The 27,985-nt window shown below is 41.0% G+C and overlaps 1 protein-coding gene across 2 annotated transcripts in view; it reads right to left on the bottom strand.

Moving 5' to 3' along the window:
* LOC119491984 (CD166 antigen homolog A-like) overlaps positions 1-24,420 on the bottom strand; it is a 43,580-nt gene extending 19,160 nt beyond the window's left edge. The window contains exon 1 of one of the 2 annotated variants that reach the window (XM_037776273.1): positions 24,122-24,420. In XM_037776273.1, coding sequence (XP_037632201.1) covers positions 24,122-24,179 — 58 coding nt within the window. In that variant the 5' untranslated portion in view covers positions 24,180-24,420. The remainder of the gene's footprint in view (positions 1-24,121) is intronic. The other variant, XM_037776272.1, reaches the window with a different exon arrangement.
* Between the last annotated feature and the right edge of the window lie 3,565 nt (positions 24,421-27,985).

The raw sequence follows: 27,985 nt of genomic DNA, 5'->3' as shown, positions 1-27,985 counted from the left end.
ACACATGATTGTCCATAGTTAATCGCGATTAATCGCATGATTGTCCATAGTTAATCGCAATTAAACGCATGATTGTCCATAGTTAATCGCGATTAATCGCAAATTAATCACACATTTTTTATCTGTTCAAAATGTGCCTTAAAGGGAGTGGGCAAATATGCTTGCGTTATGCAAATGTGTGTATATTTATTATTGAAAATCAAAACTTCACAAAACAATGACAACTATTGTCCAGAAATCCTCACAGGTACTGCATTTAGCATACAAAGTATTCTCAAATCATAACATGGCAAACTGCAGCCCAACGGGCAACAACAGCTGTCAGTGTGTCAGTGTGCTGTCTTGACTATGATTTACCCCAAACTGCATGTGATTATCATAAAGTGGGCATGTCTGTAAAGGGGAGACTCGTGGGTACACATAGAAGCAATTTTCATTCACATATCTTGAGGTCAGAGGTCAAGAAAAATGGCCATGCCAGTTTTTCCTCGCCAAAATTTAGCGTAAGTTTGAAACGTTATTGGAGACAAGCTAGTATGACATAGTTGGTACCAATGGATTCCTTAAGTATTCTAGTTTCTTATGATGCCAGTATTTTCACTCTAGCTTTAAATAAAAATGATATATTTTTTGTTTTCACAGAAAAGAACATTTAAAGTATGTCATCAGTCATTGTAATATTACTAATGTTTCGGAAAGAGACAATGAACAAACTGTTATAAAACTCCAATAACACAAATATAAATAGGCTTACTTGGGATTTGGTTGAAATAGTGCTGCGTAAAAACACCAATCACAGATCATATGAAAAGCCATTGTATTAAACCGTGCTTTAAAACTGTTTTTGTTTTTTTTCATTTTGCAGCAGATTTCTGAAACATGTTTATAAGCAAATCTCATGAAATTAATAAAAGTAATGAAGAATCAAGCTGACAAAACAATGTTAATTTGTTGTTGTTTTTTTAAGATATGGACTTGGGTCTCCAAACAGCAGATCAGGGTTAAGCAACACTACATAACGCTCTACATCCGTGTCTTTACAAATCAGTTATTGGCACTTTAGTCCTCTGAACAAAAATAGCTTGGCTCCCCAGGTTTGATGTGAATTTCTCTATACTTATAAAAGCAGAGTTCTTATGCTGGACACAAAAAAATAGCTTATACTTTGGCGATGGCAAATCAAGTAAGAGACAGGCGACTGACAGCGGCAGGAGGCAGCACCACAGGAGACACTTTCATGTTCCTGATTAAGGCGCCTCTATCCCTGAGAAGAGACAGGTGACGACGGCTCAGATATAAGCTCACCAGGGAAATCAGCTACCTCCCCACACTAGTCTCTATATCCCTGTTTTGCTACCTTACGCCCTCCCATTTGTGTGTGCTTAAGTGTGTGCACACGTCGCTCAGCGGCAACATCCGAAAGAAAGCGGAGGCCCAAACTTATTAAGTGCTGAAAATGAGGATTGTGCAGTGAATGGAGATCCCATGGCGCATGTCCACAAAGACTTGATGGCAAATAGCCTTGCTTCAGAAGCGGTTCGGCGGTGTGGGGGCAGACAGAACCACTTCAGCCTAGATCAATAATACTTGAGGAAAGGCGAGATTCTCATAGTGAACGGTGCTTGCCTAAGGAACTAGAAATCACAGAAAACCTAACCTCCCGTGACATTCTGCTCCTCGTCCTTGTCTTTTCTTTAATAATTTAACAAGTGCTGAAACAAGGAGTGATCGGAGATTTAATAAGCTCAATCTCTCATTATTTGCTGTCAAAAATAATAGAGGGAATGCTGTCATATGGAAAGTTGCGGAAAAATTTCTCCGCCTAGGTTTCCCTAAAGCATCCTTGTATGTGTTTAATAATATATGAGCTCTATAGGCAGCTGTTTTGTCACCCTTAGCTCATATGTTACTATGACAAGCATATGACTGTATTTGAATTCTGTTACAGTACCAGTTCATGTTGAGGAAGTGTTCCAGACCAGCTAGCTGAAGAGGGATTTTTCTTAAAAAAAGAAAACACAGCTAGATCCTCGCTATCTCTGTCTGTCTCTCTCGAGGGAAAGGGGGTGTAATCATGTCACTGATGGATAACTGACAGCACACTCGCACAACATCCCTTTCGCACAGTTTCTCTTTTTCGTTGCAGGCTGAACCACGGAGGCACCATTCCAAACGTCAACGTTGTGTGCTCTATAATTTTGCTTTTTCCTGACTACTGTAATTGCCTGTCAGTGTCTTTATGGCGTAAAACTAAGGGAATCAGCTTGTATTTTTTACCCGACTGTCGAGGGCTGCTCGGAAAAACACTAATGTCCACAGCTGAGTGACTCTCCATTTTTGAAGCACGTAATGAGGATGCGCACACAACAAATTGTCCTCTATGTTCAGATGTGTACGTTGCAGTGAAAGGAGGATGGTGGTAGAACATTACGCCTCTCTCTATTTTATGGGTAAGCTGCAAACTTTTTAGCCAGGCTAGCAGCAGCAAATCGGTAGGTCCACCTCTTTGGTCCAGACTGGAATATCTCAACAACTGTTGGGTGGATTGCCTTGAAGTTTGGTACAACCATTAATGGTTCCCAGATGATAAATTATATTGATTTTGGTGATCCCCTGACTTTTCCCTCTAGCGCCACCATGAGGTTAAAATTTATGGTTTTGAGCAAATCTCGACAACTATTAGATGGATCGGTACAAAACATTACAGAGACATTCATGGGTCCTACACGATGAACAGGGATACACCGATCCAACTTTTTCAGTCCCGATACCGATAGCAATACCAGGGCTTTGGGTATCGGCCGATACCGAGTACTGTTCCGATACCAGTCTTGAAATAATAAGCTGTTTGCCTGTGTGGAGGTGACTGGGATCATTCTTTTATGTGTAAGGCAACAACAGGCTTGACTTAAACATTGCTTTCCTAACTTTGTAAAACAAAATGTGATTTATAAATACATAGATTATATATTTATTTAATTGTTCTTCATTATTGGGACGGTGGATCGTGTACCAGCTACTCTGTAAGAGATCTTCAGAATTAACAGGAATTACAATTCACGTGTAAATCCGTTTTAATGCAGCAACAAATTGCTCAACACTTAAACAGGAATTAAAATTACAGTATATAATGTATATAGTATATAAACATAGAACTGAGTTGAATAGATCGTACCCATTGTCACAGATATCCGATCCAGCTATTTGAGTCGGTATCGGCCCGATAACCTTAATGATTTTGACGATCCCTTAACTTTTCATCTAGCGCCATCATCTGGTCAAAATTTAAACAATGACCATGCTAACATTCATTGTGATCACGTTAGCATTCTGATGTTAACACTTAGCTCAAAGCAAAGCTGTGCCTAAGTATAGCCTCAAATAGCTGCAAGTATGGCTGTCTTACTTCCACAATGTAGTAACTAGCCTAGTCTTACAATCCTACAAACACGTCCAAGGATTTTGTCGGCTATCCTTCATGTTGTTGCTGATTAACGCTACAGCAAACAAATCTTCTTATAATCATACATCTGCTGATCATTTTCTCAAATAAACGTTTTGTCTGTGAAATGCCAGAAAACAGCAAACGAATGGTCATTCATAACCCAGGGTGATGTACTCACTGTCCTTGTTTTAAGCAATCAACAATCCAAAACCCCAAAACATTCAGTTTGCTGTCATATGACAAAGAAAAGCAGCCAATCATCCCATTTGAGAAGATGCAACCAAAGAATATTTGGTATTTTTGCTTGACAAATGACTGCGATGATTATCAAAATAGATGCCGAATAATTTTAGAAAATTGTTCCAGCTGTAGTGTTGATGTTGCCTGAATGCATCTGTTTTGCAGAAGTACGCAGCAGGCATGAGTTTGTGTAAGTACTTTGGGGTTGACAAAAGGCACATTGTGTGAAATGAACTGAACAGAGTTTGTGACGTGGAGATTTCGAGTCATTTCCCAGGCCTCATTTTCTACCACACCATCTGTTTCAGGACTGAAAGCTACCCAACACCCTAAAGATGTCTCCCTGCACCTCTTTGACCTTCAGAAGGGTGTAAAGGTCTTTTAGAGAGAACCAATCTGAAAAGAGGGTCCCTTTATGGCCAGAAACGCTTGGGACAAAGGTTTCATTTTCCACAATGTTACCCACAGGCTCTATCTGCAGTCCAGCTGAACTAGGCCGGTCTAGTCTTTTTTTTTTTTTTTTAATAAGTGATCCACTCTCTGAGGATTCTTATCTACAAGTTCCATAAGAAACGTCGTCCAAAGTCTAACATATTTATTAGTTTTACGACAGAAAAGGGTGTGATATTTTCTGACATTAATATAATGCTGAGTTGATGCAGAGCCATGCAATGACAGATATTGGAATGAGAAATTAGTCTCAATAAGAGCAGACCAATTTATTTTCACACTAATGAAATATCATGTTCTCTGTGCAACATATAGGCAAGATATTGCTTTTAAGGCTCGTGTCCTCAAACTTCAATTCATCCGCTTCCAACTTTCAGATGACTGAAAAAAGTTATTCAGTTATTACACGATGCAATAATTATCTTTTATAATTTTAGCCTCCACTTTATAGCTGTAATAAATCAATGAATTTGATGAACGTTTGAGTAATTTTTCATGCACAAATGCCAAACATTTGCCAATTTTAACTTGAAAAATTGGACGATTTTGCTACTTTTCTTTGTATTATACAATTATCATCATAAACAAAGTGAATATTTTAGATTGGTGATGAAAATAATTGTTAGTTTTTTTAGTCTACTTAATAAAACAATGAATTGTTTAATGCTTAGCAGAATTAAGGATAAAACTCAAGTCCATATAGTATGACTGTATGCATATGTATCCAAAGATTTAACAATAATAATAACTGCAGATGCATTTCATTTTTGACTAGGGTTGCAACTAATGGTTATCATAAGTATTGATTAATCTGCTGATTATTTTCTTGATTAATCAATTAATTGTTTAGTTTAAGACATATAAACAAATAGTGAAATAATGTGGAGTCCAAGGTTACGTCTTTAAATGTCTTGTTTTGTCCGACCAACAGTCCAAAACCCAAATATATTCAGTTTATAATCATATAAAACAGAGAAAAGCAGCTAATATAGAGAGCGTTTGGAGTTTTTGTTTGAGAAATACAATCAAAATAATGATCAATAAATCGACTAATCATTTCAGCTCTATAATTGACTTGTTTTTTGTGTGTCATAAACAGGAGTAGAATAAGATAAATAAAACCCTCTCACAGTTTCACACTGCAGCAGAGCCATGTTTGTCACCTCAGGGCAGAGCCAGCCTGTGTGCTGCTAAGGAGGAGAATGGACAGCAAATGGAGAATTATGTAGAGTACACAACACACAGTATTATTAGTCTGAGTCTATTAAGCATAATGGCTCCCCTCCTTCACCCCAGCAGCATGGACACATTTTTAGGCCACAGAGCAACCGAACCAACAATCCTGTTCATGCTTTGCAAACAAAATACCCAATTACACAGATCTCATGTTAATGCTGCATGTTATTCAGGAAAAAATAAGGCAAAACTCTAATGTGTATGTAGGAGGTTTATACGAAATAGAAGAATGCAAAAGCACAGAGGAGTAATGCTCACGGAAATAACTCTCTTTATACTTCAATATGCCTGAGCACTGTATAGCCTAACCTGCGTTACACTCTCCTCTCACTAGAATATAAAATGCAGTTTCCGATTTTCCAGAGAGACATACAGATAGCTCTCTCCCCCTTAGGCAAAGAAAACAACAATGTTCATTTGCTGCATCATGTGTGGTCAACAGACACCTCCAGACGACAGCAGGTGGGAAAAGGTCTAATGCATCGCCTGCAGTCCCACCTGTCGGCTTCCCATTGTTGCCTCGTAACTGAAAATGGCTGGCTCCATTTTCTCGGGTTTCAGACTCGTCTTGAGGAGGGCCCTCAGTACCTGTGCAGACCCGCCGTCGAGGGATCAGGTTGCTGCTTCCGCCTCTCGTCAGGGATTGAGAGGACAAAGAAAGAGCGGAGGGCTCAAGAAGGAGGAAGAGATTTATTTTGCCTTCAGGTGTTTCAAGCCACTCGTGTAATTGATGGCTGCCTCCCTAAAGGAACGTTATGTTGTTGAAAGATAAATCTTTCATATCATAAATCTGTGATGCAGCTTTTTAAAGACCCTCAAAACATATTTTTCAATCAGGTTGTCACTATGGCCGACGGGGTCTTACGTGCAAACAATATTTTCTGCCCAATTTAATTCAGTTTTGGTTATTTCACGAGAGATTTCACGTACTTCTGTGCACCAATTCTGCAATGTTTGAATCAAAATGTGACGACAGAGGCAGTTAAGTGGAGTTTTTTGACTGTTAAACTTTTGATAAATGTTTTACTTTTTAAAGAAAAGTTTGATTGGTGCTCATTTAGTCATGAAAATCTAATGATATCAGGAGAAACAAGGTTTGAAACACAGTTTTCAGATACTTTTAGAGTTGTTACCCTGATCCAGGCCATACGACAAATTAATCATAGTAGTAATCTTATCACATCCATACATGGTCAGTAGTAAACAGCTGTTTAATAATAATAAGAATGATAATAATAATAATCATCATCATAATAATATTTTTTTATCACGCTGGTATTGGATCAGTACTCGGTATCGGCCGACACCGCAAATTCAGGATTGCATTGCAGGAGTTAATTCAAGACTCTCTGCACAGTGCCTCTTGTTTGCTTCTACTTCTGTGATTGTCCTACAATTCCCAGAATACCTGCTGACAATCCCCAGAGAACAGGTGCAAACACTTTGCATCAGCTGTGTGCTATCCGTGCATAGGTGAAGAGAATAATAGGCTCTGGAATAATAAGCCCAGAGGAAGCAGCGAGTCCTGATCTGCAGCTCAAAACACAGGATGTCTTGTGACTGCATTGCATTCTGGTCCATTAAGGACACTGTCTGAGTAAGTTATCGCTTTATTGTGAAAAATTGGTTTTCACTCTGTTTAAGTAATGGGGAAAGTCTATGATACTGAGGGACATCAAAAATAGATGTTTCCCATTGATGCGTTTGATAGCAAAGTTTTCCATTCCGTTTCACTGAGGCTTCAGTGGAAATATCTCAACATGATGTCGCCTTTGTCGGCGTTTGACTCGTTATCCAAGGTAATAAGAAAAAACAGTGCCTACCAAACAACAAAATAGACCTCAGACTGCCAGGTAGATTGTCAAAACCTTGTCCCATTAGCCCCTCCTTGGGCGATATCCTCTCACACGTTCAACAACACGCAGAATGCATGTGCAATCTGAATTTCTGCACAAGAATTAATTGACTAACATTCAAGCTTTTGAAGCTGGATAAGAGACACAACATAAAGATTTGCAGAATAAAGAAAAGAAGTGCAAAAAAAATTCAAGAACCTCTTGCATTTTTCCCTTTGATTAGCAAGCCAGTTTAATATGAGATTTTTTTAAAGCGAACCATTGTCAAGCGTTTTTAATAAATGATGTTCAAGTCCCTTTAAATCGCTGTCGCGCTCTAAAGATGCTGACAGCACAATCAAAGCACACAATTCGGCTTTGATTTGGCTTAAATTGTTCTGCAAAGCTTCAGCAAAGCACTGAAAAGAGCCAATATCTGGGGGGAAAGTTTGTGTTTGTACTGGGTTTTATGACTGTTACCATAAGGCTTAAGAACATATGTATCTTCAATTAGGAGGGAACACACATGCCTTTATGTATAGAGTATGTAATGCTTTCTATATGCCTCTGCACACAGTATCACAGTCATTTCGTTAATTTTTTTCTCTGAGCGAGACAGATGGGAAAGATAAAAGCACATTACAAGAAGGGTGATTATCACTCTAAATGACTCGCCATAAGGTTTCCTAGAAATTGATCTTGTGGCACGATCATTAGTCTTCGAAATGTTCTCCTCTATACACTCGACCACACACAAGCCTCCGTGAAACCCTCTTAAAAAATGTCATAAATTGCGTAAGCAGATGAGCCACACGGGTGCGGGGACTGCTCTTAAGACAGCAGGCTGCTGCTGGAGTGATCGGGTGATAAGTGCACTCAGAAATCACGTCCATTATATCGTGAATTATGTATTTGAAGGGCGCAGGCCGCGGGACCCGAGGGGAGAAGTGCTTGTGAGATGCCTGTGGGTAGACCTGGGGCGGATCATGGGAGAGCTCGTGGTCCTGACTCTAAACATCCACCAACAACTCCCATTAACGACGTGCCATTAAAGGCAACATTAGGCCATTAACAAAGCGCAGCCACACCGCTTCCTACTTATCCATTAACCCTTCCTAATGCAACTCAGGGCTTAAGATTTTTAGCAATGACTTCATTTTTCCTGTGTCCGGAAGAGCTGACATTATCCCACCCAAGTCTCTCGGTTATGAATGAACAAGATAGATTTTCAAACTCCCTGTCAGTAGCTAATGGATTTCCATGTCTCGTCTGTGCCACGATGACCGTGTTCCTCAAGTAAGAATTTTTAAAAAAACATTTCTGCCAGGAGATATTAGAGCAGAATCAAGAACAGACTGCATCAAAAAGACATTTACCTCTACCGCTGCCATTCAATGCTCAATCTTTTCACTTCAACACCTAAAAGCACCAAAGAAAAGGACGCCTATATCAAATGGGCTTATGAGTTTATTTCAAAAGCTGCTTTAGTGCGGTGGATAGCAAGGCTGGAGCCTATTACGTGCGATTAAAAACCACCCATTCATTCTTAATTATTTCTTAATTATTTCGGAGTCATTAAAATGTGCTAACTTTCTCGTATGCCAAGGAGCTTTCAAACTTTATTATGCCAGAGGATCCTACGAGCGTTATTGAATTTGTCCTGCTCGATCATGCCTAATGATGAGATCGCAATCACACGCAAACAACTCTGCCCGCAATCAGAGGCTCAGTTAATACCACACAGTTACTGAAACCCTTCTAAGAGTCTCTTTAGGGGCTGAAAGTTGAGCTCTTAAATCCAAAGATTTTTATCTTGGGCCGATCTTGACGAGTCTTTAACAACGTTTCAGCAGCTGCTTTGAAAGCTTTTCTACAAAAGAATAACCCGTAGTCCATCGTCTGCAGCTTGGATTTATGTCAATAGTGTGTATTCTTGGGATTTTCCAACTAGATTTCAGTTGTATGCGCCTGCCTTAATCGCAGGTATCTGATCACATGGTTCATTGGTTGCCTGGTGTGAGATTATGAGGCACAGATCAATGCACAGAGATGTTTGAAAACTGTTTTCAGCCTATGTAATTACAATCACAGACCCTTTTCCTCTAGCAATCACGGGAAGTGTAATCAACCCAATTAAGGCTTCAAAAATGCAGTCACACTGATAATGAAATAAATGTTTACAGCCTAATAAAATAAAAGTAAGGGTTAAAGAGGTGCAGCAGATGGTGCGATACTCCAGACGGAGCCTCTAACAGTGAGTAATGCTTCTCGCTAATGACTATAGTGCCCTTTGAATTACTGAAGAGTTTGAACTGATATCCATAAATCTAAGTTCAAGAAGTGAATCCCTCAAGTTGTTATAACCTTTTCGTTTTTTTTCTCCGCAACTAGATGTGTTAATAGGCAGCTTTAAAATATTCCTGACGCATTCTAAATAACCTTCTTGACATCAAAGTGCTCGTCGTTTCACCGGGTCTCTTTGCAAGGTATCACATCAGACGGGGGAGGCATCAGTTTTTTTTTTGCATACAGGCCGTAAACGTGCTCGCCTGAAGCAACCGAGGCAACTAGAGCAGGACTGACTTCCAGGTTGTCTGATTATAGATTGAACGTCGTTTGTAATCAATTTTATTATTAGCCTGAAGGGTCCTCGGCACCGACGTCGTAGAGCAAAAGGAGGAGAAAGAAGAGAGAGACTGGTACTGGAAGGAATAGTTGATTAATCCCTCGGCAGAAGTCAGAAATGTTGACATGTTCATGTCATTTATCAAGCGCAAGTGCCAAACATAATGCAGGTTAGAGCTTCTAAAGTGGAGGGATTTGCTGCTTCTCTCTCTTAAACTGTAAATTTATATTTTTTTGGCTCTTTGTCAAACAAAACAAGCAATTTAAAGATGTAACCTTGAGACATTTTATAGACTAAGAGATTAATTAGTTAAGTGAAAACAGCTTATTTTTTTAATGAAATGAATCACTTGTTGCCGTCCTCGCTAAGACCCATTACAAAACCCTCATATACAACATTAGGGCTGCGACTAAGGAAGATTTTCTAAACTGATTAATCAAACAGTTATTTTCTATTGAGTGCAGCAGGGATGACGTATTTTTGTAGGCCAACCAGGAAGTTAGAATCTCCCTGGGTTCCCTCGACAAAAAAAACAATGGGATTTTTCCATTGGGTTCTGGATTAACGCAGAAAATAAACTCTGTGGTAAAAACACGTTTATGATACTTACACGTTATGTTCAGCAAGATACTCTTCACGAGTGAACACTATAAACGAACTACACCCCGGGTGCATGAGCGCGAGTATACACAACGAGGATGTAAAGGCGGACGAGTCGGCGTGATGGCGTTTAGTAGTCTCATTTAGCCGCTTGTTAGCAACTGCCTTTTTTAAGACACATAAATAAAGGCTTCCAAATTCACGAGTGGGGTATTTATTGATGTACTTTATGTCTTCAGCTTGTGTTAACCACAGACCTTATTTCATGCATCTAACTTAAAACCCAATTCAAAAAACCCATTGACTTCCAGACGAGGGAACTGGAAGTGCTAAAATGCCACCTCATTTCCGCGTTTTAGGACTTTATTCCTGTAGCACTCTATTTGAATGTTTCAGTAATATTTTGGTCTATGTAATGCCCATCACAATGTCTCAGAGCCCAAGGTGAGGTCTTCAAATGACCTCAATGTTTTGTCCGACCAATAGTGCAGATGATATTCATTTTAATGTGATATAAAAGAGAGAAAATCAGCAAATCCTCATTTGAGAAGTTTGAACTGGAGACATTGGCATTTTAAAAATGACTAATCTCTCATCGTTTCAGCTTTTAATCGATTAATGAAGTCGTTTATCATGTAGAAATGTCAAACACTCTTGCTACTTTTCTCTGTTTCACATCATTGCAAACTGAACATCTTGAGGGTTTTGGACTGTTGGCCAGTTTTGCTCACGTCACTTTGAGCTCTGGGAATATGTGATGGGCACTTCCTCTTTATTTTCTGACAGAAATGACAGCTGAATCGGTAATGAAAATAATTGTAAGGTGCAGCACTAGCCAGGGAGCCCTCATGCTATTATATATGCCAACAGACAGAGCCATACAGGAGGGCAAAGACTGAAACATCCACTGCACCATCAGACTAAAAGCATCCTCATACTGGTAGCAAAATCGGTGAATTCGATTAGTTTTTTATCTTTAAATATTACCCCAGATGGCAGCTACACATCCCCACTATTTAGCCAACCTGCAATAAGCTTTTTGTTCAAGAGCCTGCATGTCTGCCTCCACCACAAGTGCTCCCTTTCCTGTAAAAGTGGCCCCGCCCTGTCCCTAACCCCAACGCCTCCCTCAATGGGAAATCTTTTGAACATCTGTGGCACATCGGGCCTGGGGGAACACTTCTGTTTACTATTATACTATCTGTATGACCATATTACAGTTGTAGGTGCCTGAGGATACCAATCAAACCTGCTGCCACAACCCCCCCCACCACCACCCCTGTTGAAGGTAAATGCCGCCTTGTCTACACAGCACAGACCCACACTCAGCCCTGACCAGAGTGGTGGAGAAAGAGCGGGATGAACACACAGCCCATCACTTTTACAACGAGAATGTTTCCACTTATCGATCTTAAAGTGGCTCATTAGGCGCCGCATGAGCCACGGACTAATATTTTCCCCCTCAACACAAAATGGATGATTAATGGAAAAATGTGTAATAGTTGTACCATTGTCTGAATGTATTGCACGGCGCCTACTTTGCCGCATCAATAATGCATGCCTTGTTACGCCGTGAACAACAGAAAATATTAACAGGTAGATATTTCTATTTGTTCAGCAGATGGCCTGTGTAGCTTTCATCTCTGGTAATTGCCGCGGCGAGCCTGATACTTTTGCATTAGTTGAGCAAAGAGTCATGTATGCTGTTGTGCACTCATAATGACAGGCCTGACCTTCTAACCCTTCACTGTGAAACGGAGCAGGCAACGCTCCCCATCCCAATAAGCCAAACAGCCTGGTTGGTATTAAGAGGGCATGACGGTTTCAAATTGTGTCCTGCTTTGGCTTCTGGCTCCGGGGGGGTCCTAAAGCCTCTGCTGGCTAAACAGAGCAGAGAGCGGTGGGAGGAATACATGGAATGCAGATAATACATACAAAGGATTATGTACCTGCTTGCACATCAAATCTGTGTGGTTTCACGTTTAATACCCACGGACCGACGTCTGCTTTGATGGAGTACTCTGAAAGGTTGGAGATTAACATGCGCTGTCACACCACTGAGTCTTCCTACGACTTTCAGGACTTTCAGACTTATGTGGCGGGATCATGGTTTACCAGTGTAAACTCCGATGGCGCCACGCTGGTTTCTGTGTATGATGGATTTGTGTAGTCTGTAAAGTTTATGTGAAATAAATTCACTTATGTCCAAAAGACAATTTATCTTTCTAGCAAGGTCAATAAAAGTGTTATCCTCTCTTTGACCAACGACACGTAACGGATAGAAATGTCACAACAAACCCAATCGTGCCCTTTTGTTTGCGTCTTCTGTTTCTGTACAATGAGATAACCACTCTGGGTTTATGTGATTCAGCATGTGTCACCGTCGTCTTGGGTACCCAGGTCCTTTAAGGCATAATAATTTCATTAGTACTGGCTATTGCATTTTCCTCTTCCATTATGACATGAGGAGAAGCCATACATCAAGGTAAGTGCTTTTAACCATCCACCCTTTAACCGCTCCCCCTCTGCTTCTTGTTCTGTGTGGTACATCCAGTATGAGAGCACAAGAAGCCCTGCAGATCTGACTGATAGTGAGCAGCAGCAGACAGACAAACACCCCGCTTCACACAAAGCTTGTCAATAAGTGCCTCTGAAAGATATCTACAAAATATCTACAATGTGGTCTGAAGAGCTCGGGGGTGAAAATCTCCATGGGGCTGCTCTGCACAGACTATCCCGCTTCAAGCAAACTTGAGTCAACACGCTGTTCAAAAAAGTCCTCTGGAGCAACGAAATGCCTCTAAAGCAGGGTCAGACAAAAATAGAGGAGCTCGGGGCTACATTCAGGGGAGCCCCTGAAAGTCGAGAATGTGCTATAAATTGTAGCAGAACAAAACCATCACTGATAAATTACGATATTTGCTGGGATGTTTTTTAAAAAAACTAAATCGTAGTAGTAGAAACTACACATATTTGGAATTACACCATGCGGATGTATTTTGAGCCACGCTAGAGGCATGGTGCTACAGTTGGCAATGTCGGTATGTCGTTTTTGTCGACCACTAGGGCTGTGTATTGGGAAGAATCTGGCGATACAATACATATCACGATACAGAGGTAACAATTAAATATATTGCGATACAGTAAGCAAAAATAACACATTTGTACTTGCCCAAAATTGCATGTGAGTATCATAAAGTGGGCATGTCTGTAAAGGGGAGACTCGTGGGTACCCATAGAACCTATTTTCATTCATATATCTTGACGTCAAAGGTCAAGGGACCCCTTTGAAAATGGTAATGCCAATTTAGCGTAACTTTGGAACTATATTTAGCCTCATTCATGACATGCTAGTATGACATTGGCACCAATGGATTCCTTGGGTTTTCTAGTTTCATATGATGCCAGTATCTTCACTCTAGCTTTAAAACTGAGCCTAAACAACCTAAAAATCGCAATTTGCATTAATCCGTTAAATAAATTAGTGGCGTTAAAAGAATTTGCGTTAATGCGTTATTATCGCAATAACTTTGACAGTCCTAAAATATAAATATTTTCGGTTTGCCAGAAGGTCAGTCACAGACAAGAACATTTACAGTATGTCATCCCCTGCTACAACCTCCGAAAGCTAGAAAAGCGGCCGGGCCGTCGGATTCTAATTAATAAGTTAAGAATCAATACAGTGTTTTGGAGAATCAATACAGTAACAAAACCAATATATCGCCATAGTCATGTGTATCGATAATTTCTTACACCCCTATCCACCACTCAATACTGTTGCATGGATTGCCATGAAATCTTATACAGACATTTATGTTACGCAGATGATGAAGCCCAATGACTTTGGTGATCCCCTGAAGTTTTCTCTGGCACCACCATGAGGTCAAAACTTTGCGGTTTTGAGGGACATGTCTCGACAACTACTGGATGGATTGCAATGACGTTTTGTACAGACTACAGCCGTAGAGTCAATTGATTGATTAGTTGATCAACAGAAAAGGAATCAGTAACTTTTCTTATAGTCAATGAACCATAATTTTTGTAGCCCAAGTACAGACATTCATGATCTCCTCAGGATGAATTGCAACTATTAACTATAACTTAGGTAACCCCTTCGCTTTCCACATGGTGTATCTTCATGTCAAAATGTTAATTTGTCCGGAATTTAATGACCAAATACCTGCAAAAATAATGGCATCAAGTTTCAATGTAGTACGAATTAGCAAATATTAGCATGCTAAATGGTTAGACTAAGACAGTTAACATGATAAACATCATACCTGCTAAACATGTTGACACTGCCACTGTGAATATGTTAGTATGCTGATGTAAGCATTTAGCTCAAAGCATTGCTGTGTTTTAAATCTCATCTGAACTTCTCACCAGAAAAGATGTCAAACAGAACAAGAGGGAAAACATCTCGAAACTAACTTCTTATGTTCCGTTGTTAATATTAAGAACATACTTATTTCCAGATGTAATGACCTGAGATATAAAAATGCAATGAACACAAGACATTACCGAGGACAGTAAGCTATATATATTCACTCAAGCATGATATCTGAGGAAATTCCACCCTGAGCAGAAAGGTAACAATTATTAGTTACCCAGTGGGACATATTATTGTGTCAAGAAATGACAAGCTGTGGCTGTGATGTTGTCTTGGTTTGGTGTATCTGTTTGTGTTGGCTCTGTTTATACATGAGCGTGCTGTGGCAGGCCCTCCACAATAAGACGGGTAATCCGGAGATTTCCTCGGAAAAGAGCAGAAAATCCAGGCCGCTTTACCGTAAAACGTCTTACAAAAAAAAGTTAATTTTTCAATGTCATATTTTTTGCTGTGTGGCCCTGCACGCTGAAATGAAATCACTATCATTATATGAGGAAATGATGTGTCATCTCCTCCGTATCTACCTCCTGTATGTGGGGGGAATGAATGGCAGCATAATGGGTTATGGCATCTTCATTACTCAAAATTAAACCCTGCAAAGTTCATTTAACAATGTCCTCACTCTAGACAAGCCGGGGACGGTAATAAAGCAACTTTTAGATGACAATGGCCCCGGGTAGACAAGCTGCTTGTGAGTTTACTACCAAACATTACTGCTGTTTTTCTTTTGCGACCACCTTGCAGTCGAGCCAGAGTGAAATCAGTCATGCACGACGATTTTTTTTGTGCCAAGAGAGGACAAGTCAGTACTAGAGTCGGTATCTAAAATGCACCAGTGGGATGTATAATGCTTAGAGATTCTCCCCGGGAACACAAGGCGACTTGACCTCTTAAGATGTCCCATTAGAAAATTAAGTATTGCATCCAATTACCAGACAAGCATCTCTTCACCTTCCTAGTAAAGTCTGGCAGTGGGACAGCTGAATACTTAACAGCAAAGCAGAGCGTCTTATCATAAAACATCTAACACATCTCCGAGTCATTTATCAGTCAAAGCATCGCTAGTGGGGTAATTACCATGCAAAAAGACGTCACTTGACTTCTTTGAACAAAAACCAATGTTGAATCTGAGGAAACAGTGTCGCTAGAGCTGACGCATTTTGCTTACAGCAAGATTGTTTTGATGTAAGGGTCGCATTTCTTCTCACTTAATCATGGTTTTTCCGTGAAGTTGCACAGGAAGTATATGCCCTGGGGCCGGGATGGAAGTTCTCAAGGACTGGAATGTGAAAATGTCTTTGGTTGAAAGGGGAACGGAGGATTAACGATTTATGTTTAGAGCAAGGAACTCTCCCAGACAGGGTCCAATAATAATCTATATTTTAATTAATATGTATATATATGTATATATATACAGTAAACATGTGCTCTGAAGCATCAGTAGGTAGTCACAACAACATCCAAATAATATTTTGTTTTTCCCAACCTGTCTGACATATCACATCATCTCAAGTACTCCTTATATGCTAATATTATTCTTTATACAGATTTCTATAGAGTGCTGCAAGACTGAGTCCTAAAACCCAGAAATGAGTTAGCATTTTAGCACTTCCGGTTCCCTCGTCTGCAAGTCACTGGGTTTTTTTTAATGTTTTTTGTAGTTAGATGCCTGAAATAAGGTCTGTGGTTAACACAAGATATGTTAACGTTTTGTTCTACAATATAAAATACATCAATAAATACACCACTTGTGAATTTTGATGCCTTTATATGTCTTTAAAAAGGCGGTTGCTAACAAGTGGCTAAATGAGACTACTAAACGTCATCATGCCGAACACTAGTCCGCCTTTACAGCCTCGTTGTGTATACTCGTGTTCATGTGTCCGTGGTATAGTTCGTCCATAGCCTAACTTTAGCTTTTTACTTGTGGCGATTGCATTCACACTTCAAAAAATAAAAGTGGTGTTCATTTGTGAAGATTATCTTGCCTAACAAAACATGAAAGTATCATAAAGGTGTGTTTGCCACAGAGCTTATTTTCTGCAGTAATCCAAAACCCAATGGAAAAAATACCATTGGCTTTTTGTCGAGGGAACCATGGCGATGCTAACTTCCTGGTTGGCCAACAAAAATACATCATCCCTGGATCCCTCTATGTTGCATTTGCATTTGTACAACTACCACTTGGAGTGGCAGAAGCAGGACGTTTCAACTATTTATCCAATACTTTTAGCCAACTATTTCAGATGTCTACTTTTAGCTAACCGGTTCAACTATTTAATTTGATTAATTCAACTGTTCTTGGATCACTTTTAACTAGCTATTTCAACTGTTTGGCTAAAGGATAAACGGTTGACATAATTAGCCAAATGTAATAGATAATTCCTTTATCTGGCTATGTGCTATACTTTTAGATAATTATTTAACCTGCGTATCCATCACTTGTGGCTATAGGTAAATATATCAAATGTTTATCCTCTCTTAAAGGTGCACTGTGTAGGATTTGGCAGCATCTAGCGGTGAGGTTGCAGATTGCAACCGACTGAAACAGTAGAAGAACTATGGTGGCAGACGCAAAAGCGCAAATGGCCCTGTCTAAAGCCATTGTTTGTTTTTTCCGTTCCGGGCCACCATTGTAGAAACATTGCGGTGCAATATGGCGGACTCTGTGAAGAGGACCCACTCTGTATGTAGATATAAACGTCTCATTCTATGGTAATGAAAACACAACTATTCTTATTTTTAGGTGATTGTACACTAAAGAAAACATGCAAATATTATATTCCATTTCTGCCAATAGATCCCCCTAAATGCTACACACTGGCCCTTTAACTATATAAACCATTTATCCATTACTTTTAAGGTGTTACATTAACTCAGGTTGGTGGGTGGTGTGGACTCTGTAGTTGGCCTTTTGTAGCTGGATCAAAAAGATCAGCATCACATCAATTGTGAATCCAGCAGCTTGAAATCCAGTAAATGGGTAAAGCAAGTTTTACAAAAAGATAACAACCATTGTAAGAAAAACACCATGATTTGAAATTTCCAGAGAGGCATCCAGCATGTGAGAATAGGCTTGGGCTTTCCTCCCCCTCCCATGAGCATGTTTTAGACCTCTATAAAAGGTTCAAGGGTAGTCCCAAGGGTATTGATACAATGATGACCCAGAGAGGATCGCTGGGCCAACTATTTAATGTCTATCCTATTTCGTACTCAGGCGCTAACAGAATGAGAGGCTTTTAATTCCAATCAGAGATATACACTCTTGCTATCCTCTGTGAAAGGGAGTCTTCCTGAATGAGAACTCCTGTCTCCTGCAAGTTCAACCGAAGCAGCGTGTAATCAAAGATAGCTTCGGGCGCTGCAGACTGCTGCTGATGGTGGACATCATCCCAACACAAAGAAACAGCTTTTAAAATGGCAAGAATGTGAATACCGAGGTCAAACGCAGACACAAGACCGTTCTGTTGAGTCCCAAAGGCAATGCGTAACGGGGAGCGGCGCGATGTTTCATGAATGAAGGATTGCTAAACAGCGTCTGAATGAATAGAGCGACTTCTCAGTATTGCAAACGAGCTTCTGGCCCGACAGAGGATGATTCAGAAATGAATAGAAGAAGAAACCTCCATGTCATTTTATTAGTTGGCCCCGGGCTTTAAATGGATGTTTCACCTTTTGCACAAAAGCTGTGTCAACCCGACTGACTTCCCTGAACCACAGACAAAGTCAAAATAAAGGCCTGACACAATAGCAACCTCCTGTCCTGCCACTTGACTCTCATAAATAGGCAGAAGTAATGACTTTATGGGAGTGCCGGCATAAATATCAGAGGTTCACCACTAACCCCTTTCATGGGTCAGCAGGAGCCCCTGCTGCTGTAAGCGGCAGGAACAGTGTCTTTGTCTTTGCTAAATCTATAAGATAAATTATAATGAGAATAAGAAGTTCATTAGATGTAATTCACAAAAAACAAAAGCCACATAAGCACCCGCCCTCAGGCTTCCCGTACACATAATATGCCCCTTTACGGTATTTCTTAAATATTCTCCGAGGTCGAACGATTACCATCACAGTTAATGTGAGCCGCTCAAAGAATTCATTAAGACAGAGCAATGACTCTAATGGAGAATTTGAACAAAGATCCAGGCCCTGTTAAAGATGGGTGTGGCCACAGGCTTTTCATATGGAGGAGAGACCCCCACACACCCCCACCCACAGTCAGGTTGCACATGTGAAGTGCAGGGACAGGCAGCAGCTTCTCTGTGCCCTCTTCGAGGGGTGTGTGCTGTTCCATATTAATGACAAAGAGAAAAGCGGGAGCAAGAAGTCGCTATCATACTCTCATTTGTTTAAAAAGAGCCAGCCTCACAATACAGTCGGCGGGAGTCCACAGGAATCCAGTGAAAGCCGGGGGGCTGCGTCAATGACAAAAGACAGAAACAACCTCACTTTTTTGTCCCTGAGACAAGGGCTGCCCAATTTCAGAGTGCTGTTGGGCTTTCACCAAAACCAAGGATACCTTCATGCATTTCAATGGGGGTATTCCTGCATAAAGAACAGAGCACTACTGCATAGCACAGTCATCCCTCTCCTGTTGTTAAGCCTTTCTTTATGGCTGAAACAATAGAACCCTGGTCCCTCCCCTCGGATAACAAATAAACCATTATTTTGCACGGCAGAGCAAGGAACCTGCGTGCACAATGAGGAAAGTGAAAAAACTGAGATGTTAGTATTTTTGGTAAAACATTACAATGCTTTCCCTTACTTTAAAATGACCTCACCTAAATATACACCATGTAAACTATATAACAGCGTGTATAAAAAGTCTATTAAGTGCTAAATTCAACCGGCCTTTCTTAACCTGGCCAGCAAATTACACCAAAAAATGGACAGCTGAAGAGGCAATTTTAGCCAAGATTGAATATATCTCACACTCCGGCTCCAGAAATGGGGCAAACCAATCACCAAAGTGTAATTAAGATTCACTTGCTGCTGTTTTACTGATAATCCTGTGCGTAAAACTGTCACAGGCGAACAAAAGGCCTTTTTCCTCATTGAGTCATTGCCTCAGAGTGATTGCTTTTGCCACACAAGTCCTTTCATTTTCTCAAGGCAAAGCCGCCCATACATCTCCCCGCTCGGCGAGTCCAGCAGCGAGCGGATTGCTCTCTGTGACATGTAGGAAACTCAGCATGTTCACGTGGTAGCTCATATTTCTCCACCGCCGTCTCACTACATCTAATCTAAAGTTCGGTTTAGTGGAACAAATCTAAAAATATATATCCTACAGTTTTTTAAAAACAACGACCTCTAAAAGTTATAATCACGTTAATGATGAGGCGAAAAGTTATAATTTAGCTCAACGTGAGTGATGGGGACAAAGTGTTTTCTTTTAACAACTGCACACACAAACAGGAATCATAAAGAGACACCCCCTCCCTTCACGGCCCTAAAAACCAACACTCCTCCACCTGTTCAGTGTCCTGCTGGGGATGGGGGGGGGTGTACTGTTGCAACCCACTGTGTGAGGGGGTGCACGGCAGACAAAGACCAAAAGAAATCACTAATGAATGTCCACATTCAACTGTGTTACATCAGAATTACAGTTTTGTCCAACTGTACTCTGCCCAATCTAGCATCATTTATTGGCCTATTTAATTCAAAGTCTACTGTATGTGAGCAGCTAAAAACACCATATGGTCCAGATGCATATGTTAGAAGCATCATTTCTCTGGGGACGAGCTGATGCATCAGCCTAATTTCTTGTCAATTAGTATCCAAAGATTTCTTCCCCTCTCACAGAAGAGCAGGTTAATGTGAGTGAGATTTCCCAATTTTCAGAGTTGCTCTTTGCTCTTTTTAAGTGCAGCATCAAAGATTATGTAACAGCCATGTTTTAAATTCATCACAACTTTGGGTTATTTTTAGCTTTACGTCACCCAGATCTTCATCTTTATTTTTAGTTATTTGCAATTTAAAGCTAAACTTACCGTGTCAGTAGTTAATTAAAGCTCGAGCACCACATCCGGGCCTATAAAGCGCTGCTGCCAGGGGCGCTGGGAGGAATCCTGCACCCCCTGATGGGAAGTGACACCAGGCTCCCCCCCCACCCCAATGCTGCTTTAATTTACAGTACGACCTCGCCTGTCTGAGCGACCCTGTCTTGTTTGAGGCGCCCATGAAAAGTGTCCCTCTTTTCTCTCCATCAACAACATCTCTGGCCACATTTTCCACTTATTTCTTCTTCTGATCAAGGCCCGAGGAGGACATAATGCACACACAAAAATCCTCCTAATTGAACATCTGTGTCTCTCTTGTATCTCTCTCGCGTTGTGATTCTTGGGTGAGTAATGGCATACGTCTCACTTCCTGCTCAATACTAGAGGTCTTTTTCCATCAAAAATACAAGTGCATTAACTGTGTGATGCTATAAAAGATTCCACTTCACACTTTTGGGGACGGAGAGTCCTAGCAGAGCTTTTTGAGAGACATTATGAGCTACCACATTTGGGTTAAGCATCCAGCAGTGTGATGAGTTGTGTGTGGATAGATATCCCATTTGGGGCACATTTTTTAAGCATTCCTATTCTAACAATTGAGAAGAACTATGGATGAATAGGAGGTTTTGTTAGTTTAGGATGTTTTGCAGCCATAATCAAATCTTTATATTCTGCAGATTCTCATATTTCCTCATGTATTTCCTGTTATTCAGATGGTTAATCTTGATTTTGCAATCTGATTATGCTCTGTGGCCGGCCAGCGAGCCATTCGCCCAATTCGATCAACAAACAACTAAACTAGTTTAAGAGCGGAAGTATTATTAAAGTGATAGCACAAAGTACAGATGCAGCATTTTTATTCAAAGCCATGATTCGGTTGAGTCGCCGTACTCCTCGTGAACGCATCTGAATTTTGCATGAAGGGATACAATACTGTGCGAGTCACAAAGAAATCTCTTTTCAAAGAAGAAACAACCACAAGCAGCCTTCAAACATCAAGAGGAAAGCGCCTATAAACAAGACGGGACGTGCACAAGAACACAAATGTGTAACCACGATTTCACATGTAGCAAGTGTACAATTAAATTTCCTGTTCTTGTGCATTAACATCACAACATTCGCGAAGACAGGTCTGAACGTAACCTTGTTAAAGATGAAAGAGAGGGGGCCGAATCTATCTCAGGTGAAATTGGGTGACCCCCCGCAAGAGATTAGTCCATTAGCAAAAAAAGGGACAGCCCCACTCGCTTGACAAGTAATACCAGCTGTGACACCGAGCGCCGCCTGTCTGTTGAGGAGGGGGGTGAGGGCGAGGGTGGTGGCGACGGTGGGGGAAGGGTGGAGACAAGGGAGTGAACAAAAAAACAGATGCATGTTATCTGACTATTTTGTTCTAACTGTAATTCGGAGCTCTGTTTTTCTGCTCCATCCGGTTGTGTCCGCGGCTCGGCCTTTAACGCCGAAGCCCCGGGAGCTGTTGCTTTTTCATCAGTTCAAATATAATAAACACAGCAGGCCTGTTTTTTTTAGTTTTTTTTATTACAAGCATCGATGCAGTTTTTATTGCAAATCCCAAACTCAATAAAAGCCTTTCAGTCAGATTTGAGCAAATTGAAGAATATTTCTGTTTTGGAACAAGTCCAGAGAAACTTTTTTCTTGCATGGAGAACATGGAGAAGACTGACCATCTGTTGTTTAAGCCAGCAAACACACCCACATGTTTTGACCATCACTTCAGGCCTGCTAAACACACAACAGCAGCAGCAGCAGCAGTGTGGACGACCATAAAGTCTAACCTCATTACCAAAACTCAGTGCACTCTCGCTCCTGTCTCAAGCACACGGCACAGCGGTGTAAGAAAACCTTAAAAGGGCCATTCGTTTCCTCTCAAACAAACCGCCTGAGCCTGACTGATAGCTGCTGCATGGTGTTAATTTACAACAACAGGCGCCACCGTAGTGTGACGAGGTGGAGGGGAGTACAGTGAGTTCGACCTCTCCGCCCCATTCCTCTCCAAAGGGAGTACTTTGAGCTCCTGTGCAGCTTTGCTTAATGGCCTGGCTGAGTGATGCGAGCACATGGTGCTGCTACCTGTTGGCCTGATGGAGCAGACAACAAAGCCAGGAGAAAAAACACCTTCTGCACATTAAATACCAGAATTACGACTAAGAAGTGTTATTAAAAAGCATACTTTGTCCTTGTTTCATCTTTTTCTTCTTTCTCAGAGCCACCAGGGGTAAAATCATTTATTTTTCAAAAGCAAATTTCAAAATCACCACTTCAATGCCAAAGTCGCCGCATTCACATCACACCCAAAGAACCCAATTCCTTGGTTATAATAACTTGGAAGCGTTCACTTTACAGAAGCCTTTACAACTGCTCACATGCAAAATGAATCCTATCCTACGTGTAATTACTAGTCGGGAGGACTATCAGGAGCAGCCAACAGGCAGCCCGTAATTACAATAAATCAGACAGGATGTGAACGCAGCATCATTCCCCTCAACAGCCTACTCTAACAGGAGAGGAAACACATTAAAAAAGAATGAGGCATCATGATGACATCATGGCATGAGCACATGTGATGATGACTACCTCAATGCCTGCCTCTCCCATCATGTGGGGGGGAATTAAAAAAAAAAAAAGGGTGGCACAATGGACAATACATATATAACCTATTTCATGTCACATAAGCAGTTTATACACAAAAAAGTTCATAGATATAAGGAATTTACAATAATAACCCATTTACTGCAGGTGAGTGAAGTTAAAATAAACTGGTTTATCTTTTTTTCATACATTATAGATGTTTAGATGTAGATATAAAAAAAATGGAAAATATAAAAAAAAAATGTAGTGTTTTTTAAATCATACTTTGACACAATTGCATGGATAAAAGTGCACTGCATTATATGTGTTTTATAGACAAAAACAATGATTTTTTCATGACTTGAAGGCTAATTATGAGCACAAATAAGGACTATTAGCTATTAGCATAAAACCATATCCACATACAATGAGCATGCATGACTAAATATCACCTAGGAGTAACATGAACTATATAACATATCACTAACTTATGACTATAATAAACACTCAGAGCGTTGCTGCTCCACCAGCTCCCCGGAAATGGGATCGATAACCCGGGCTGAAGTTTTGGTGGCACCTGCGTGGTGCCTGCTGGGACTTTTCCTCCCTCTCCTCATATAGGAGGCTATACCTGCAGCTCCAGAGCTCCGGAGTAAACCCTGCATCAACAGCACCTCTGTGCCCGGCTATAGAGGGACTAAAGCAGCTTACCTTGCTGGAGGAGCGCGGTGAAGAGGAGGGACACGCAGCTGGCGGACAACAAGTGCATCCTTGCGGGTTTCTCAGATCCTTCAGTCGGCTGCAGAAGGTTTGTTTAAACCACTTGGTTGAGTTGAGTTTTTGTGGGGGGTTAAATTCAACCGGTCCTTATTGAGCCCCTGATGTTGTTGTTGTTGTTGCTGTAATAAAGGCAGTTATTCTTCTCTCAACGTGGCATGTGCTCACCAACTCGCGCTCACATCAGCTCTGGTGGAACAGGTAATTGTGAGGGGCACGCAGACGAGCAGCACGAGGGCGGGGGATCCTGTCTGCAGCTCCTCCTCCCTCACCACCCTCCTCACCCTCCTCAACACCTCCCCACCCTCCCATGCACCCTCCCTCTCCCCTCCAGCAGCACCCCCACCCTCCCTCCTCCCACACACAAGTGCACCCCCAACTCAACCCACCCCTTTTCTTAAGACTCCCCTTAACCCCCCCCACCCACCATGTCCCTGCACCACCACCACCCACCCCCACACACTTCTCTACCTCCTCTCATCCCCTTTACTCTCATCTTCAACTCCTCTTTTTCTCCCCCCCACATCCACCCATCCTTCTTTCTCTCTTTCCAACAGGCACCCTCACTCACTCTGCAAGCAAGCACACGCACACACACACACACACACACACACACGCAAACACACACAGAGACACACACACACACACACACAAAGACACACACGCACACACACACACACACAAAGACACACACACAGAGACACGCGCACACACACACACAGAGACACACACACAGAGAGACATAAAACACACACACACACACACACACACACACACACACAAAGAGAGACACACACACACACACAGACACACAGAGAGGGTAAACCTTCAATCAAGCAGCACCTCAGACTTGTTTTATGCAGAATACCCAGAGGTGGAATAAAAAATACTAAACTTTAACCTTCATTTAAAACTTAACTGACGCAAAAGTACATGTTAGTACTAATAATAATACATGGTATGACACTTTGGGTCTAGAAAAGCGCTTTGAAAATAAAATGTATTATTATTATTATTATTATTATTATTATTATTGTTATTATTATTATTATTATATTAGTAAGTATTAGGCCTAGCAGTAACATATACTCCAGCAGTAAATTGATAATGATTTTCTCAATGAATCAATGAATCGTTTGGTCTATTAAATGTCAAAAAGCAACAAAACCTCATATTTGAGGAGCTGGATCCACCGAATTGATCATTTCTGCTTTTAAACGAGTTAAATACATTAATCAGCTAATCATTTCAGTATGAAATACTTGATATTATATCTCTGCATATTTAAATAATGTAAATGCATGAGTAGCGAAGCTTGCATTAAAGGGACAGTGTGTAGGATTTGGCGACATCTAGTCGTGTGGTTGCAGATTGCAACCAACTGAGCACCCCTCTGATCCGAATGTATTAATTCGGTTAAACGTTAGATGAGAACATGTCAAATATGAAGCTGGAGCCAGCAGGCAGTTAGCTTAACTTAGCTTAGCATAAAGACTGGAAACAGGGGAAAACATCCAGCCTGGCTTTGTCCAAAGGTAACAAAAATCAGCACTTCTAAAGGTCAATAATTAACACATTATATATATTGTTTGTTAGAGATACAGTGTGTAGGATTTGGCAGCATCTAGTGGTGTAGTTGCAGATTGCAACCAACTGAGTACCCCTCCGTTCACTCCTCCCTTTTCCAAGACTGCGGTAATGTGAGCTTCGAGTGCAAAACCGTGGTAACGTCATTTGCCTCGCTCAGAGGCCGTCCTTACCATAATAACACTACTTTAGGAGCAACAGCAGGCAGACGGCAGCTGGTGGTACCACAGTTTTGCATTCTGTGGCTCACATTAACGCAGTTTCACAAGCGCGTCGGAAAACTACGGTGGCCTGCAGGTCATGTAAAAGCACGAAAGGCTGTCTCTATAGAGCCAGTGTTTGGTTTGTCCGTTATGGGCTATACTGTAGAAACGTGGCGGACTCCGTGAAGAAGACCAGCTCCATATATAGATATGAAGGGCTCATTCTAAGATAACAAAAACACAACGATTCTTAGTTTCAGGTGATTATACACTAATGAAAACATAGATTGCTAATAGATCCACACTGTTCCTTTAACAGGCAATTTTGGGGGATGAGAGATTGCATTCCTCGTCAATTCAATGTCAGTTTAATGTCAAAACCGTATTGTGTCATCAAGACAGACAAGGCTGTTTTTAGGAGTTCCTGAAAAGTTGACATTTAGATTTTTTTATTTGTTATTTTTACTTGACGACAGTGACATTTGATGAGCTTATTGCGGTGAGCAATCTGAATCTGGCAAAGTAACTTAAATATATGCAGTGAGGTACACAAAGTACAACATCTCAGATGTAGTACAAATGGATGCCAAGACGGAGAGTGACAGAAGCTCAAAATTGTACTCAACTGCTGTACTTGAGAAAATGTGCATGTTACTTTCCACCTCTGCTGTCTCCAACATGCACTCTCACACGCACACGCACACACACACACACACACACACACACACATATACATACACACATACTGAGGCATACTTCCAATCAGCCCCCGCCTCAGACTTGTTTCTTGCAGGAAATGACACAGCGCTTTGTGCCTCCCAGGCAGAGGACAGAAGGTTCATGGTAAAGAAGGCTATAGGATGCTGTGGGTCCGAGGTTAATTATAATGAAGAAATTTCCGCATAAATAATTCAGCTGTGATTAATTATTAAAATCGTTGCTCATATCTCCTTACTTTTCATTTATTTCACAGAGCACATTCAAGAGCAGCGACACAATAATTAATATCCATACAATGACTATGCTGATAATTAGAATTAATGTGAGTGCTTTTGCTTTTGCGTCGACTTCTCTGCACTTGTGCTCAGTTGTGGCTCTGTGTAATGATGTCACAGCCGTCTATATTTAGTCGCATGTCGTGGCAAGTCAGGTTTCCCGTGCGATGACAAATAGATTGTGACTATAGATGAGGGCTGTTTCCTGTTGAAGTACCGCGCTCTAAAACGGGCGTAACAGCGACAGTGTCGTCGAGTCCATTTCAGAAGTTGGTAAAAATAACATCAGAGCATGTGAAATGTCATTAAAACCACACTCGCTGCAAATAAAATGATTTACCCCTGTGCCGTAACTGCATGATCATGCTTGTCTGATCACAAAATGTGTGCGTCTGCGTGTGCGCACAGTGTGTGTGGGGCTGGGCGAAGGAGTAAGTATTCCTCACCCCGGGTGTGAAATTCATGTAGGTCTGTGATGGTTTGTGCAAATGGAGTGAGGGCACAGGCTGTGAAAACCTAATGCAATTTGATTAGAAGTTAACCGCAAAGCAATATTTTTCCTGCCTCAGTGCGTCGAGTGCAAAAGAGAACTATTTGCTTTTTTTTTTTTTTTTCGTGTGTGTGAAAGTGAATGAGACTGACTGATGGCCGAGCCTGGAGCGTGGTGTGGTGTTCAATTACCAAACAATAACATCGTGGTTATAATTGGGATTTCAGGTGAGGCCGGTCAAGGACTAAATATTGAAAAACACCAAACAAGAAAACAGAAAACACCCAAATCCATGTCACCAAAACATCTACATAAACCTGCGCTTACACTTCCTTTCAGTGGAATAAACGCAGCCGAAGCTCGCGTTCATTTTGTATTCAAGGGAGAGCATTTTCAGTCAGTCCCCATGACTGGAGAGAGAGATTACACACAGACTAATGAATTACAATACATCATGTCACATTGGAGGAACTGTACCAGCTCCAGCTGTCTTTTATTTGATGAAAGAATGAGCGCTCTTATT

Source organism: Sebastes umbrosus, chromosome 7 (genome assembly GCF_015220745.1).
Source record: "Sebastes umbrosus isolate fSebUmb1 chromosome 7, fSebUmb1.pri, whole genome shotgun sequence".
NCBI classification, from domain to species: domain Eukaryota; kingdom Metazoa; phylum Chordata; class Actinopteri; order Perciformes; family Sebastidae; genus Sebastes; species Sebastes umbrosus.
Note: the sequence above shows the minus strand (reverse complement) of the source record. Positions and strands in the feature narration are given on the sequence as shown.